This window comes from Phacochoerus africanus, chromosome 7 (genome assembly GCF_016906955.1).
Source record: "Phacochoerus africanus isolate WHEZ1 chromosome 7, ROS_Pafr_v1, whole genome shotgun sequence".
Classification (NCBI taxonomy): Eukaryota; Metazoa; Chordata; class Mammalia; order Artiodactyla; family Suidae; genus Phacochoerus; species Phacochoerus africanus.
The window spans coordinates 65,295,150-65,313,024 of NC_062550.1; the positions used below are offsets into that span (position 1 = coordinate 65,295,150).

The 17,875-nt window shown below is 35.6% G+C and overlaps 1 protein-coding gene across 1 annotated transcript; it reads left to right on the top strand.

Annotated features, from left to right (window-relative positions):
* Window positions 1-1,444: 1,444 nt before the first annotated feature.
* On the top strand, window positions 1,445-17,617 carry LOC125131224 (killer cell lectin-like receptor subfamily I member 1). The gene is made up of 7 exons (XM_047787548.1): window positions 1,445-1,635; window positions 3,953-4,239; window positions 7,438-7,536; window positions 7,645-7,713; window positions 16,304-16,455; window positions 16,805-16,908; window positions 17,431-17,617. Exons 2-7 carry the CDS (start codon window positions 4,026-4,028, stop codon window positions 17,540-17,542), a joined length of 750 nt encoding a protein of 249 aa, XP_047643504.1. The 5' UTR covers window positions 1,445-1,635; window positions 3,953-4,025; the 3' UTR covers window positions 17,543-17,617.
* Window positions 17,618-17,875: the final 258 nt, after the last annotated feature.

Genomic DNA, 17,875 nt, shown 5'->3' on the forward strand with positions numbered 1-17,875 from the left:
TAACTTAACTGGTAAAGCCAAAGATATAATTTCTACTCCGACACATCTACATACTTGCCGAGGTCCAGCCCCAGCAGCCAGGGAGTGTCGAAGGAGAGGATGGGCTACAATCGGCGCGGAAAGAATTGGAGCCAACTCCTCAGCTGCATGCTGCAGATGACCCAATTTATTAAATGAAAAGCATCAGTTTTTATACCCTATCACAATCAGGTTTCGTGTAAGATTTGACATTAACATTCGATTTAAAGCCCTTTTGTTCCCTCCACCCGAGATACAAAAAAGAAAAGTTAATTAAAACATATTCCTTTCAACTTCAGATTTTCCTTCAAGATTACAAACTTAAAGTTTCATACTGTACTTTTCTTAAAAGGTCAACAACAGTAGCTATTCTATTCTATATAAAGAAAGCAAAGCTTTAATAAGTAATAAACTATGATACCTAACATTCTTTAACTAAAGTTGTATGTGGTTAACAAAACGCATGAAAGCCTTGGGCTCATGGCATTCTTAAAACCACGATTTATTTGGCGCCAGCAAGCTAAGCGTATAACCCATTGTGCTGATTTACGTAAGTTCCAAACCACCAATTTCAATAGAAAGGAGTATTATGCCCAAAAATTAACAAATGCCTCCATAAAGGATAAAAGTTACAGGTGACACTGTTATTTGATAAAAAATATATCTATTATAGAAAATAGTAATTTATAGGCCAAACAACATTTTCCCAGCCCCAAACTTCTTTTTAAGTAAAGGGACTGAAATCACGTTCCCCCTGTATACTCTCACAAAATAGGTGCCATAAATTGTTACTCCAAAACAAAGGCTTTTTCCATTACATTGTTTAAATAACTGCACTCTGTTTTGGTTCAAGTATTTTATGTACCCAGGGCAAATCTTTAGCAGTAAGAAAACTGTGAATAGAGATAGAAAAGGAAGAATAAACACAGAAAAATAGATTAACATATTTTTTAGGGGATATCATTTTTATTTTCCTGGAGCCGATGTCTTTCAAGGGATTGCTCTGCAATCCTTCTTCTTTCTTCAGCTTGTCTGTAGCTCTGCTAACCAGACAAGCCTCACGCAGGTGCCGACTGTGGCTTTGCTCTCTTTACTGGAGCAGCCTTATGGCTCCCGACACATACTTCTCAATGTATCCAATGGTACTCTTGTTTCATGTAACCTCTAATACACTAGGCAACTTGGTTCATTTTTTTTTTTCTCTTAAAGTGCTCAGATTTGATATGGGGATATTCTTATTAAGCAGTCATTAAATGTAATGGATTTTTAAATACATTTTATATTGAAAAGTCTGTAATTTATGAACTGGTTTCCAAATACCAAAGGTCATGGCATGCTAAAGCAATATTTTCGCTTCCTGATATGTATTTTGTGGGGGCGGGAGGTAAACTACAAATTGGCAGTTAGATGAAAACATCCTTTGTAGTTTTTCACACGTTTTGAATAGCAAAAGATTATAACACATTATTTGATTACTTTTTTAATCTAAAATCTTCTCTGGATGTTCTTACACCTGGTTATACACTATATAACTTTAATTCCTGTCTGCAGCAATATTACATTCTTTTAAATATTCTTTTCCAACAAAATTTATTTTTAAATTTATTCTTCAAGTAGGTGAGTATGATTGCTTCTATTTATTTCCTTCTCTCAAGAAGTTAAAATATATGCAATTTTTAACATTAATTTCAATTGTTAACTCAGAATGTATTAAATAATAGCTTAGGAAAAAATACTTTTTGTAAAATTATGGTCTGTGCTCATTTTGCAGTGGTGTGAAGTATGAATCCAGCTATCCCTTTTATTTTTCATTTCTTTGTCGTAGAATTTTCCTATTGTTTCATTTTTTCAACTGTTTAGCCTCTTTTATTACATAATCCATCATTTTTTCATTATTTTGTAATGTTGGATCAGATGTTTTCATTATTTGGTTTTGATAAATACTGACAAATTATTTTCCAGAAGGGAAATATTTAAGTTAATTAGAAATACATGTAAATGAATGCCTCCTTTGCTGTCCTTTGTCTAACTCTGTGTAGCTGCATTTGGCTTTTAATATTTACTGATTTTACCAGTGAAAATGGATATCATTAATTTAGTTTGTATTTCTTTACTAGTGATAAAATAAAACTCTTTTAATGTAATTATTGGTGATAAAGCTCTTTACAGTAGCAATAAAATTTTGTTTCCATAGTTTAACTTAACTCTCTTTCTTGTCTATGTGTGACTAGAAAGTTGTAACTATTAACTTATACTTTCTTTTAACCCTTTATTTGTTTTATTGTCTTATGGTTTACATTTAACATTTTGGCTTATCTGAAATTTGTTCATGTATGTGTAGTGAAATTAGTGATCCAAGTCTATGTAATACTTCACTTTGAACCAATACTCCATCTGATTCTATCACTTTTAAACTTTTTTAGACCACGCTTTTTCAATATTTTTTTTTCTTTTTCAATTATTTATTCTCAAAAACAATAGTCACTTTTCTTCTTTGTCTGGAAGGAGGAAGAAATATTTTAATTTCTTAAAAATATTTTAATTATACCAAAAACATTTTAATTATACCAAATATTTAAACAGCAATATTCTTATAATGCCAATGTAGTCTTAAATATCATTTTGCCAGTGGATAAATGAAATGGTCAAAACTTTTGGAAAATGACATAAAGAGTTTAAAACCTTAATTTTAAAATAATTTTATCCCAGTTTCTAAAAATTTATTCTTAGGAAATAATCACAGATACACAAAAGGTCCTACGTATAAAATTATTTGTTATTTAGTATTTTTTAAATACTCAAAATTTCACCTTTAAGTACTTTTTAAGATATGTTTAATTTTCAATGAAATAGAAGCAATGCAAAGCTGCCAAAAGTCTAGCTACAAGTAACCACTGAAAATATAGCACACTGTAAACTTTTACTTTGCTATACATATCAATAATATTTATTATATTAATTAATGGTGTGCTAAGATATAGATGTATCATAACTTATTTCCCAGCTCCCTTAATTGTAACACTTTTGTTGGTAACTCTTTGTCCTTTCCAATTTAAATCTTAGTAAATAAAAAAAAACAAAACCTGTGCTACATAACTTTTAATATTTAAAAAAATTTTGTAAGATAAATTGATAAAAATGGACTGGCTTATTAAAAATCTTGCATATTTTATGTTTTAATAAATGTTGATAAATAATTTTGTACTCAATCATTTGCTAAGTCAAAAAGTATCAGGGATCTAGTATTCTCACAAGTGAAAACTCCATTCTTTTATTTGCTTTTCTTTATATATTGAGATTGAAGATTTAGTAAATTTTTTGAACTTTATCTTTTTATTTCCTTTGTTCCTTTTTGGTGGTTCATTGGCATTGTCTTTTTAATTTAGTTAAAAGTAAATAAGTTAAAAAGTTAAGTAGTAAAAAGTAGTATGTTGGCAGATTGAGAGATATTCAGTTATTTTATAAATGTAAAATTTACCCCATTTTCCTCTATTAATAAAGAACCTACTAAGCAATGGATTATGTCAGTGATACATAAACTTTATGTCAACCTGATATGAAATACAAGGCTTTATTATCAAATTTAAATAATTAATTCTATGTTAATGTAGTTGTGTTTTAACCATAGTCCACACATTATTGACAGTATTCATTATGAAGAGAACGTTGAGAAAGAAAAAAATCTACTTTTTAATCTACTCCTCTCAAAAACTGATGCAGATGGAAATGAAATGTATATTCTTATTAAAGGAGAATGACATTATTCAATAAGGGATGCAAAGTTGAGAGAAAGATTTAGTCTCCTATTTCCTCCTTTTTATACTTGCTGATATTATGCCTAAATGTTTACTTGTACCTCAGAATGAATGCATTTTTCACTCTCCGATCTAATGCAATGACCCTCAATTCTTTTCCTCACATTTCTATTGCATAGATTCTAAAGAGAAACACAGAAAGATATCAAGATTGAGCTAAAGCAATCTAAATCTTTCCAGGAAAAAAAAAAAATGCTTAAGAATAAGCAAAACAAAGATGCTGTAAACAAGCAAGAGTTAACCTACACAGAACTGAAAATGTCCAAATCTCAACAGAAGCAAAAAACACCCAAGAAAAACCAAAGCAATGTCATTTCAAGTGAACAAGTAACTTACATGGAAATAAAATTTACCAGAACTTCTCACCTTCAGCGCAGAAAACAGCTGTTTAGGAAAAACAGAAAAGGTACAATATTACATATATTTTGTTATTAGCTAGATCTTAATCCTTGGTTTAGAAGATTTCTTTCTCTCAAAATCATTATAAAATTGCCACATTACACTAATTACCTATCGGCAGCACTCTCCTTAATTATGCTAGGATATTACCATGAAATAGCGTGTCTGAAATAGTCCTTCGCTATGGTCATTTCCTCTAAATGGCACTGATCCGAATTCCAACAGAACTGCATTTCTTGCAAGAACAATTGCATAAATTGCTTCTTCGGAGCATTATTTTAAAAATTATTTTAAAAATAATTCTTGCTATTAGTCTTCAGTTCAGTCTCAGTCCTACAACTATTTTTGGAATTTTTACTATAAGCTGATCTGAACTTAGGGTTCAGTTATGAAGAAATAATAACCTCTTAGCTTCAAAAAAGTAACAGAATTTGTTGGAGGAAAGGCAGATTATAGAAAAAGAAAAGAATATTTTGGAGGTAAGGCTTATAAAACTTCATGATTAATTGGATATTGGAGGTAAAGATGACAACTGAGTAGAATATGATAACAAGGCTTCTAACTTAAGTGACTGAGTAGTTAACCATCTTATCCACCATTTAAAAAATGTTTAATCCAGTAAAAGTTAGATCATATATGGCATTTGAATTGTTTTTTGATCAGTTCAGAGGAAAATATCTGTAATGAAATTGGATTTAAAAAACTGGATCTCCAGGGAGAGGATGGAAATGTGTGGGAAAGACTTATGTAAGTAGGTAATATTGCAAGCAGAGATGATGTGGATGAAAATTCTATTATCACTTGAGCAGAGAAAGACTCAAGACAGGTATATGCGAAATACATGTCCTGAGAAAAGGAGAAAATAAACTATGTCTAATAAAGTACAAGTGGAAAATTATTTCCTTGGATTAACAATTGGGATTTTCGTTTGATTATGGAGAAAGAGAACAAGTTACAACTAAGATTTAAGGGGTTGAAAGAAATGTAATATGGAAATAAAATGAGTCCAGAAAGAATTTTTACAGTTTTCACTGAAAAAGACAACTTAAGAAAAATGGTAATGAAAAGTGAAAAACACGAACCAAGACAAGGGATTATATTTGATTTTGAGAGGTTTGAAGCCATGTGTAAACTAACTGGAGTTTATCAAGAAAGATCGTGAAGAAATGGACAAAAAAAGAGAAACTTAGAGAATAAATGTTCTAGAGGGGACTAGGTGGCAGGGAGTAAATAGGACATACTTGAGTTGAGCCATAGAGAAATCACTCATCATCTGAAAGAAAAAGGAGATGGTGGCAATAAGGTATGAACATATAAAAGTATAAATATATACATACCAGTATGGGGGTGAGCAAGTTAAGGGGATTCATAGCCTCAACATCCTTGGTGAAATAAAAGCAATTTCTTGGTGTTTGGATAGAGCCTTGGAGAGGCTTGATAATTTATTTATTTATTTAATAATCAGAAGGGCTTTGGGCAGAAGTTGACCACAACTAAGGAGATTAGACACTTTATTTAGCCCCCTCATTGTTTAATCTCCGAGTCTGGGAATAAATTTAAAATCTTTCATCTTTAACACATTCAAGTAATTATGAAGTATCATGTGTCCAAGCCAACCTGCTTCTCTCTTGGATTGAGGTCCCTCTGTTTTCACCAAAATTACTGAGACAGACCACCCAAAGTCTCTCATCTTCCACTCTAGGCACTTTTCAGTCCTTTCTTTATGTCTCAAGAAACATACTTAGAATCGAGGGTATTTTACTCGTTTAGAAGAAAGCTAAACCTTGAAGATCATGTTCCCCTAATCATGGGTGCTGCAGATAGCCTTCCTAACTTTGGTGTGCTGTGCAGGACACTGAAACGAGTCAGGCAATTGATTGTGAATTCCTTCAAGCCTCCTTTTAAAATTATTTTTTAAATTTAATTATTTTAGCTATTATTTTAAATTAATTTTAATTTTTAAAATTTAATTATTTTTATTATTCTTTAATTTAATTTTTAAAATTAAGATTATTTTGTACCTCTGCCTCTATCTGGCATTTGAGCTCAGAGATGAGGCACCCACATGAGTTAACCAGGGCCACGGTATACACCATCAGGATTCTGAAGATCAGCAGAAGGGGCACAGCAAAAGCCTGGATCCCCAGGAAGAAGAGAAAATTCTGGGCAATCTGGGGGAGACTGCAAATAAACTCAGGCCCAAATGGACAATGGCCCCCAGAATGGACCACACAACTTAGAAGGTGGGATCCGGAAGATGCTCTAAAGCACAGGAATGGCAGAGATGGGCAGATCCAGGAGAAGGACCAGGGAAAAAGAAGTTCACAGTAGAGGCCAGAAATGTGCAGGAGGCTGGGGAGCAGATAGAGAAGAAAATGATGACTTTTCAAAAGAAATTCCTGAAAAGATCCCCTACTGTTCCTAAAGTTAAAAAAATATATATTAACGCTACAGTCCTATGGGCTAGTTCGCCACCTCCACTCCCTCCTTGGCTCTCTGTGTTCCAGTCAGATTACAATTTCAGTTCCACAAATGCACCAAGCTTCCTGTCACCCAACAGCATTGATTGACATTGCCTTTCTGAGTGGAAGACCCCTATTTCAAGAAAGAATTCTCACTTTCCTCCAACTTTCAGTACAATGTCATTTTTTATAGAAACATTTCCCATCTTCATCTGTCTAACTTAAAAGAAAAAAAATGTATTTTGCTATTTACCCCTTGACTAATACATGGACTGATTGTTTGAATGGCTAGTAAATGAACATTAATATTTGTATGGAATTTGGAAATATTTTTGTTTGCATGGCAATATTATTTTCTCTAGGCGTATTTCCTTTCTAAGTTTACTAGCAGAGAGTATCTTTTTGGGGGGGGTTGCTCAGAGTTGATAATTTGTAGAATACTAGGCAAAGAAGGCTCAAAGATGCTAGTGAAGATGGTTGAGGAGACATACCCAGGGCCTCAGGTAGGAAAAGAAAGAAGATCAAGAAAGAGCTAATGAGGAAATGTAGGTGTCAAAGAACTAAGGTTTGGAGTTCTCTAGTGGCCAGTGGTTAAGGATCTGGCACTGGCACTGAACACATTCAACACATTCAAGAATTAGAAAATAGACGGATGCCCTTTGAGAGTGAAACATGATCTTAAATTTTATATTTGATGACTTCTCGGAAATGATAAAATTTAATCGGTGTTTCTGTTTCTTTAGTGTTAGACCACCAATCTACAGCATGGCAGGTAGTAACTGCGAGTCTGGGGATCTTGTGTGTGGCCTTGATGACAACGGTGGGTGTCTTGCTTGCAAACCGTAAGTAATTAAGAAAATAATCTATTCTTATTACAATCAATACATTTTACACTGTCTTTATTATCTTATCCTAAGCAGAACTAATTACTCTTATGATTTTTGCCGTAGTATTTTCTAGCAGAGAAGACCAAAACCAAAAAATATCACCTGTTCCCACCCTATCTTCCAAAGATGATAGTGAGTATTTTCTCTGTCCAGTACACTTTTAATATTGATTATTGGGTCTAAAGAGTTTGTTTTCCCGACATCCACAAAACTTCAAAAATCATGATAGACAGGAGTTCCCCTTGTGGCACAGCGGAAACGAATCCTACTAGTATCCATGATGATGCAGTTCTATCCCTGGCCTCCATCAGTGGGTTGGGGATCTGGTGTTGCTGTGGCTGCGGAGTAGGCCAGCAGCTGGAGCTCTGATTCTCCCCCTACCCTGGGAACATCCATATGCTGTGGGTGGGACCCTAAAAAAAAAAGCCAAAAGATTCCTGACAGACAAATCAAATGCTGTTTTATTGTATGTTCAATTCAATTTTTACCAAGGAAATATTGATATTGTACAAACTAAGAAAAATGACATTAGAGAATGTGGAAAGACCCAAAGCATTATGCATATAAGGTAAGTGTTGTATGTGATTTGAATATTATTATGAGAAAATTGGGATTTTAAATTATATTGACATGCAGGGCAAGAGAAATGGGTGAGGGGGGGTCAAAAAGGTAAAAAGAAAACAAATGAAAAACAAGGGAGCTGTGTCTCATTAACACTTTTTTCTTTCTAGCTCTCTCTGACGGAAATGATTTGTCTAGCATTTATGAAATTATTAAGCATATAAATTATACATTGATTTTAACATACATCCAGATACAAAGCCATTATATAGAAAGCTGTTTTCATTTTTAATTCTCTTTTTTTCACTTATTGCAAATTTTCTCAAATCTCTATCAGTAAACTCAGCACTTAGAGAGAGGAGGAGAGAGGGAATGGAAGGGAGAAAGAAGGAGAGGAAGAGGGAAAGAGAGAGAGGGAGAGGGATAAATTTTTTTTGTAGTATTAGAGTTTTATTTATTTTTTAATTGTTATTTCCCTAATACAAATTTTTTCCACTATACAGCATGGGGACCTAGTTACACATACAAGTATACATATTTTTTCTTGCATTGTCATGTTCCGTTGCAAGTATCTAGACATAGTTCTCAATGCTCCACAGCAGTCTCATTGCTAATCCATTCCAAAAGCAATAGTTTGCATCTGTTAACCCCAAGCTCTCATCCATCCCACTCCCTCCCTCTGCCCCCAGACAACCACAAGTCTATTCTCCAAGTCCATGATTTTCTTTTCTATGGAAAGGTTCCATTTGTGCCATATATTAGATACCAGATATGAGTGATATCATATGGTATTTGTCTTTCTCTTTCTGACTTACTTCACTCAGTATGAAAGTCTCTAGTTCCATCCATGTTGCTGCAAATGGCATTATTTTGATCTTTTTTATGGCTGAGTAGTATTCCATTGTGTGTATATACCACATATTCGTAATCCAATCATCTGTCAGTGGACATTTGGGTTGTTTCCATGTCGTGGCTATTGTGAATAGAGCTGCGATGAACATGCGGGTGCATATGTCTTTTTTAAGGAAAGTTTTGTCCGGATATATGCCCAAGAGTGGGAGTGCTGGGTCATATGGTAGTTCTACGTATAGATTTTTAAGGTATCTCCATATTGTTCTCCATATTTTGTACCAGCTTACATTCCCACCAAGAGTGAAGGAGGGTTCCCTTTTCTCCACACATGCTCCAGCATTTGTTATTTGTGGACTTATTAATGATGGCCATTCTGACTGGTGTGAGGTGGTATCTTGTGGTAGTTTTGATTTGCATTTCTCTAATAATCAGGGATGTTGAGCATTGTTTCAAGTGCTGGGGGCCATCTGTACATCTTCCTTGGAAAAATGTCTATTCAGGTCTTTTGCCCATTTTTCCATTGGGTTGTTGGCTTTTTTGCTGTTGAGTTGTAGAAGTTGTTCGTATATCTTAGAGATTAAGCCCTCATCAGTTGCATCATTTGAAATGATTTTCTCCTATTCTGTAAGTTGTCTTTTTGTTTTCTTTTTGGTTTCCTTTGCTGTGCAAAAGCTTGTCAGTTTGATTAGGTCCCATTGGTTTATTTTTGCTTTTCTTTCTGTTTCTCTGGGAGACTGACCAGAACACTTGTTAAGGTTGATATCAGAGAATGTTTTGCCTATGTTCTCTTCCAGGATTTTGATGGTGTCTTGTCTTATATTTAAGTCTTTAAGCCATTTTAAGTTTATTTTGGTGCATGGCGTGAGGGTGTGTTCTAGTTTCATTGATTTACATGTGGCCATCCAGGTTTCCCAGCAATTCTTGCTGAAAAGGCTTTTTCCCATTTTATGTTCTTGCCTCCTTTGTCAAAGATTAATTGACCATAGGCATCTGGGTTTCTTTCTGGGTTCTCTACTCTCTTCTATTTGTCTGTCTGTCTGTTTTGGTACCAGTACAACACTGTCTTGATGACTATGGCTTTGTAATATTTCCTGAAGTCTGGGAGAGTTATGCCTCCTTCTTGGCTTTTATTCCTCAGAATTGCTTTGGCAATTCTGGGTCTTTTGTGGTTCCATATAAATTTTTGGATTGTTTGCTCTAGTTCTGTGTAAAATGTCCTGGGTAATTTGATAGGGATTGCACTGAATCAGTAGATTTCTTTGGGTAATATGGCCATTTTTACAATATTAATTTTTCCAATCCAGGAGCATGGAATATCTTTTCATTTATTTACATCTTCTTTCATTTCTGGGAGAAATGTTCTTAACTGTGTCTTTTTTTTTTTTTTTTCAGTTGCAGTGGTTTCCCTCTGTCATCTTTCCAGGAAAAACTATGCTTTTTCATGAACAGTGTTAGATTCTCAGCACAGATGCATTTACTAAGAAATATATATCTTTTGCCTACACAAAAAACAAAAGGGTAGGGTTCCTGTGTCATTGAGCCCAAAGGCATTCATCTTGAGTATTCCTGATGAGCATTCCCTATAAGCCAGAAAAAAAAAAAAGGAAAAGAAAGATAAGAAAAGAAAAATAATGACAATAGAGTACTTTGAATATGACAAAAATAGTTTGGGGTCGCACTCTCAAAGAGAGTTAAAAGGGACAAACATTGATGAAAGAAGAAGTCTAAGGAAGTGTAAAAAAGATGGAAGAAAGAACTAAGTGCAAGTCTTATTAAAAATAAATTCTGGAGTTCCCGTCGTGGCGCAGTGGTTAACGAATCCGACTAGGAACCATGAGGTTGCGGGTTCGGTGCCTGCCCTTGCTCAGTGGGTTAACGATCCGGCGTTGCCCTGAGCTGTGGTATAGGTTGCAGACGCGGCTCGGATCCCGCGTTGCTGTGGCTCTGGCGTAGGCCGGTGGCTGCAGCTCCTATTCGACCCCTAGCCTGGGAACCTCCATATGCCATATGCCGCTGAAGCGGCCCAAAGAAATAGCAAAAAGACCAAAAAAAATAAAAATAAAAAAAATAAAAATAAATTTTTTGAAAAGAAGGGAAAATGTCAATAGATGCAATAAACAGAGACTAGACAACAGCAGCTGTTAATTTTTGTTTAATTTAATCATTGCTTTTAGTACCTGCTTGATGTCTCAGAAAAAATAAAATAATATATTCATGACAAATATTAGGTATTCATATTGCTGGTGTTTTTTTCCTTCATTTATCTAGCTTGAAAAGAAAAAGCAATCAAGTAGGAAATAATTAAGGAAATGCACATTGCAACCACCATGAATTACCATTACAGAACCATCAAAATTGTAAGATTTGAAGAGACTGACAGAAACAAGCATCAGTAAGGACATGGAGTAAATGTACTGGTACAAATCCCCAGCAATTCCACTCTTAGACATTTAGAAAAGAAGAATGAAAATATATGTCCACATGAAATATGTTCAAAAATGTTTATAGATACTTTATTTATTTATTCAGTCTTTTTGCCTTTTCTAGGGCCGCTTCCTGCGGCATATGGAGGTTCCCAGGCTAGGGGTCGAATTGGAGCTGTAGCCACCGGCCTACGCCAGAGCCACAGCAACGCGGGATCCGAGCTGCGTCTGCAACCTACACCACAGCTCACGGCAACGCCGGATCGTTAACCCACTGAGCAAGGGCAGGGACCGAACCCGCAACCTCATGGTTCCTAGTCGGATTCGTTAACCACTGCGCCACGACGGGAACTCCAGAATTTATTTTTAATAAGACTTGCACTTAGTTCTTTCTTCCATCTTTTTTACACTTCCTTAGACTTCTTTCATCAATGAAATGAAATCCCTGTACATACAACCTGAATAAAAGTAAAAAACATGCTGAGTGAGGTAAGATGCAAAAGAGCTGATATTGAAGGGTTATGTTTATATGGATTGCTTTAAAAAGTAAAAATAATTTATAGCGATGTAAATCAGATCCATGGTTGCTTAGGGAGGTAGGCGTGTGGGGCATTAGTTGGGAAGTGATGTGAGTTAACTTTTGAGGTGACAGAAATAGTATAAATTTTAATTGGAGAAGAAGTTACAGAGGTAACTCATCCAACTGTACATTTTAAAACAATATATTTTGTGTATAAATTATAACTCCTTAAAACTGATTTTAAAATGATGCAGGAAAACAATTAAAAGCAATGATTTCCTAGCTAACTCCTCCTCCTCTCTTAGCTCTGTTCCTCGGAGATAAATGCTCACCTAGCTTTTTTTCTGCTAATGTTTTCTGTCTTTCTATAGTGCCTGTTCTCCTTTCCTTCCTCCCTCCCCCTGCCTTTTTTTACTTCTTATCCTTCCTTTACTAGTACTTTAGTTGCATTTCTTTCTTTTTTTTTTTTCTTTCTTTCTTGTCTTTTTAGGGCTGCACACAGCATATGGAGGTTCCCAGGCTAGAGGTCGAATCAGAGCTAGAACTGCAGCTGCAGGCCTATGCAACAGCCACAGCAACATTAGATATGAGCTGTGTCTGTGACCTACACCACAGCTCAGGGCAACACCAGATCTTTAACCCACTGAGCAAGGCCAGGGATCAAACCTACGTCCTCATGGATGCTAGTTGGATTCCTTTCCGTTGAGCCACATCAGGAACTCCTTTAGTTGCATTTCTAGCTTTAAAAGTCAAGAAATGCAACTCAAGCTCTAGTCCCTTCAGAGGCAGGAGGTTCAAGTTGCTGTGAGGCAATAGAGAGCCAGAGACGCCACTCAAATTTCTACCTAAGGGATGGTGCTCCCCAGCTCAGGCATCCAGGTTTATGTGTTAATGAAGCTGAACTTAGCTTTTTCTCCTTAGCTCCAGATATCTAGATGGATACAATTTTTTTAAATCTAAATTTTAGTTTTACATCTAGGTTTCCAATAAAACAAGGACCAAAATGGAAAGTTTGAAACCAGAGAAGTATCCTGACTCTGACATTACCATTATCTGGGGGTTATTTCCAATATTAATAACTGTATATATAGTCTGAATTGAAGAGCTGCAAGAGAGACACAATGAAGTTTTCACTTGTATTGAACAGGAGAGTTAAAAATTAGTTTCTCATGCAAAGCTTGAGGATATCAAGAATTTTTTTCTATATTGGATTAAGTTCTAGTTGATTCTAAAGACCTGTTTGTAATTTCTTAGCCAGATACACTTAGAGTTTAAATTTATGTTCCCAGTGTGACCCCAGGACATCGCAGAGAAAGCACATGCAGATCATCCAAGATAAGAATTATTAGTTTAGAGCCAGATACTGTCATATATAAAAATTGAGTAAAAATACCAAATTGCATGGGGAAAAAAGTCATGAATAGCACTTAGCTGAAATATAACAAAGCAGTTAGGTGCTGATACATTCAGATAATGGAACTATCAGATGTAGAATAAAAATTAGATGTCTTTAAAATATATAAAGGGATTAAAAGTGGAATTAAAGACATGCAAAACACTGGTATGGAAAATACAGGACTACCAAATGCAAACTAAGCCTTGTCCTGGAAATGTTAAGAAATGGAACCCGAGGCAAGGAAGAAAGTAATGAAGACTTTTTGGGGAGAGGAAAATTCAGGTCACTGATGAGTAAAGAGTGGGTACATAAAAACTGAAGTAAAAAAATAATGTGTTATGATACGGCTTTTAATTCACAAGGAACAGCAAAATGTCAAAACAAATTGCTTAGGAAGTATGTTTCTGTTCAGTGCACTAAATTATTTTTAAACAACTACAAAAGGAAGCTGTATAGTTGAATAATTCATGAAAGAAAAGAAAGAAAAAGAAAAAAATAACTTGATTGCTTTTTATTTCAGTAATTGAGTTATCTATTTTCGATTGTTTCTTCTTTGTAGTTCCAGTCCCTTGTTACAGAGATCTGCGTTTCTACTGATAATCTTTCTTAATTCGGTCAGCATATTTTATGACCACCTTCTTGAACTCAGAGTCTAGTAGACTGATGAGCTTTGTGTTACTATTTGTTCTTTCAGGGGATTTCTCTTGCTCTTTTACTTGAAAATAGTTTCTCTGCCTTTTTGTTTAATTTAATATTCTCTGTCTCTATGAATTTAGGAGAAACCATTGTCTAGTGTAATCTTGAAGGAGCATTTCTATGTAGAAGCTTCCCCATGTCCACTCTGTGTGTCCAATGTCTTTGGCCTGAGGGCTGGTTTTGACGTGGATGCCAGTCACTTCTTTCCTCAGGGTGTGCTGATCGCCATCACCTTTATAAGGGGTGTGATTGGCATTGGAGGATCTAAAGCTTATGCAAGGTGTCAGGCAGGACACCTTCTCTGCTCAGGGCTATGGCTGCCCTGTCAGGTTGGCTCCCCAGTTGTCAGGTAGGAGTCCTGAAGGACAGGCTCAATCAGGCTCTGCTATCCATGAATGTACCCCCTACCTCAAAGTGGGTGCTTTCTGAAGCAAGTGTGGCCCATATGCTCACAGAAGATCTCTGCTCCCATGTGTAAGGGACCACAGCTATGCTCAGAAGCAGTCCAGGCTTGCATCCCTTCCTGTGTTGTGTTCATCCCAGGTCTAGAGCATGGCTGTAGTGGGGAAGAGGTTGAGGCTGGGGGTCGGGACACTGTGGCTGCAGGAATTGGATTCTCTGTGTGCTGCGGCAGATCTGGGCTTGTCTCTGTGGCAGTGTTATATCAGAACTTGTCTGCCCCAGATCTAGCTCTAAGCTGCGTTGTGGCATGGGCAGAGCTGGGGTGCTCTTGTTGGAGAGGAACGGCTATGTTCTTCTGTGTGTGCTAACAATGGCTGCTGTTGCCCCACCAGAAACACACTGAAGGCCCCTCTGGGCTGTCTCTGTGCAGCTAGATCAAATCCTCTTCTAGCACTTGTTTGCTTGAGATTCAGCATTAAGCAGCTGCACAATCCTGGTGCCACCCTGTATGTGTGCTGACAACAGTCACCACTGCTTCATCCAGCACCCTGTGTGTGCACTGACAGTGGCCACCACCCCACCAGATCGCTTCCCAGGCCTCTTGGTTTTTCTCAGGGCCTGATTGGGCCAGATATCATTATAGGCTATGCGGTGGAGTGAGCATGGCCAGGGTATTCACTCATTTTATTGAGAAGTGTGGTAATGGGGCAGCTACCAGTGCAAGGCTCTCTCCACCCTGATTTGACTAAATACACTCTTAAGTAGAGTCAAGGCTTCTTTGGCCCTTGTGTCTGTCCTAGTAGTTTTCCCAGCAGAGAAGGGGGCTTGTCTTTTCCAGACAGGACCCCAGGACTGGGATGCCCGATTGTGACTCATCTGCTGACTCTGCAGGATAAGGGTTCTTCTTTTTCTTTCTGATCCTTCCCTGGGTGCAGGTCCTGACATGTTGCCTTTTTTTCTCATCCTACTGGGGTACAGTTTTCTTGCAGCTTTTATTGTGTAAGAGTTCTGCCAGTTTCCAGATATATGCCCGTGAGGATTGTTTCACATGTAAATGTATCATTATTATTATTATTTTAGTCTTTTTAGGGCTGCATCTGTGGCTATGGAAACTCACAGGATAGGGGTCAAATCAGAGCTGCAGCTCCCAGCCTTATACCATAACCATAGCAACACAAGATCCCAGCCCAGTCTTCAATCTACACCACAGCTCACGTCAACACTGGATCCCCGACCCATTGAGTGAGGCCAGTGCTCAAACCTGCATCCTCATGGATACTAGTCAGATTCGTTTCCACTGTGCCATGACAGGAACTACCTATAAATGTATTTCGTGTGAGGAGATGAGTTCCACATTCTCCACCATCTTGATCCCCCTCCCTGTTTTTGATGATTATAAGAGGATTATTAAAATATACCAATTGTATATGTTTATTACCTAGCTGAAGTATACATTTTTAAAAATTACTTACTGAATTTTATTCTATATATTTAAAACTATTAATAAAAATTTCTGACAAAAATTGGAATAGTTCATTAATTACTTTCTGTGTTCACATGATTATATATTGTTTAGACTTTTAAATATGCATATATAATTTTAATCTCATCAAACATGACTATAATCGCATTTGAAATTATTTTCCTTATAGATAAAATTTTGTAATAAATTTTAAGTAGAAAAATCCAAAACATGAGGTAAATATTGTTGGCTATGGTTTGCATAATATTTACCAGAAGTATTACAAAAAATGTGCTTTAAGTTTTGCTTTCTAATATTCATATGTACAACAAACATGAAGATATAGTCATTGTGTTGGTAACAGCTCTTCATAGTACAACGTACACATTAAATATGTTTACATTTTCTAGAATGTTCCTATGACCTTTGTTCAACCTACTGGATTGGATTTGGAAATAGTTATTACCGTCTTTTCAATAAGTCCAAAACCTGGGCAGAGAGCCATGCTGCCTGTGCAGAGCTGAATTCCCACCTTCTAAAGCTAGATATCAAGGAAGAGCTGGTAAGGCATACACGTTTGTGTTTTTGTTATAGTATAACTATATTTATATATGAAAGCCTTGGCGATTGACATCATAATTTGGGAAAACTAAAGGTTGTCAAAACTGTATGATGTTTTATTACTTTGACTCTATATTCTTAGGAAGAAGTTAGACAAACTCCTCTATTTGAACATTTAATTCTAAAAGATAACCACATTACCAAATGAGATAACATCTTGAGAAAAATCTTATGAATACTAAGGGGATGTGTGAAAGCCATTGGGAGAAGTTTAACCAATAACCCTTGAATCAGGAAGGAGTGGATTATAATATGCACACATTTCTGGTTTATGAATTTTTCTCCAATAGGAAATTATATCAGTGCTTGAAATGAAAGGATGGATCGGTCTCAAAAGCAATGAAACAAATGAATTCTGGTTATGGGAAGATGGCACTGCAGTAAATGAAAACCTGTAAGTACAGTGTTTTAATAATTGAACTTTTCTGAGAGTATAAGGGAAACTTGTATTTGTGTGTGTTTTTTTAAGGTGCAGAAAGAACAACAAAGAAAAAGGAAATCATTTTTTTGTTGAGGATCAGTCTGTGGGATATAGTTTGGGGAAAATTGCCAGTTCTTTCTTAAAAATCTCTTCTTTAGAACCTTGACATTTTTAACTTTACTGAACTCTTAGAAGAAATGTGTACATGGTTTTAGGCAAGTTAAATCTATAAACTTCTATATTCTTATCATTTGTCATTTGATTTACAGTTCTGCTTAAACAGGATAGGATTAGATACTCTAGTATTTTCAGTTAAGCTTAATGTTTTGTAATTAAAGACAATCAGTCCTCAGGGTTTTTTGTTTTGTTCTTGTTTTAATTTGTTTAGTGTGTTCTTTTATTCTTTCTCATTTTGTTTGTTCTTGATAATTGTAAGCTTGAGGTAAAATTGGCATTTGCAGACACCAACACTTGCTTTTTAATTTTTCTTTACAGATCAGAATTTCTGCACATGAGGGACTATGGTTGTGCATATAAAGAAGGAAATTATATTTACAGTGAAAATTGTTCATCTGGGAAAAGTTATGTCTGTGAGTTTAGTACGTAGCAGCTGTTAGCAGCTATTTTGCTAATACATGTTGTTACTGAATCCTAATTTAATAAAATAAATTAGAAAGCAATTTTTATTTGTTACTTTTATAAATATGTATAAACTACTGCTAAACATCTTTTTAAACTGCACTCAGAACACTTTGAATTTCAATTTATACTCAGTTGAGGAAAATTTACCGTCCAGAAATTCCTAGAGAATAAGTGCTTTCCCTAACACAGCTCATGTTAGCATTAATTCATTGAATAGGATTATAAATCCCCTTTTATGAAGTAAATAACTTTGCAAAATCAAAGAGATACAAAGATAAAAATGATTTCTATATCAGTG

What these genes read in the sequence shown, in the direction of transcription:
- LOC125131224 (XM_047787548.1), top strand. Translation starts at nt 4,026, where the DNA reads ATGCTTAAGAATAAGCAAAACAAAGATGCTGTAAACAAGCAAGAGTTA. An exon ending in CCTATCTTCCAAAGATGATA is followed by an intron (nt 7,714 to 16,303) that starts GTGAGTATTTTC and finishes TACATTTTCTAG; the next exon opens with AATGTTCCTATGACCTTTGT. An exon ending in TAGATATCAAGGAAGAGCTG is followed by an intron (nt 16,456 to 16,804) that starts GTAAGGCATACA and finishes TTTCTCCAATAG; the next exon opens with GAAATTATATCAGTGCTTGA.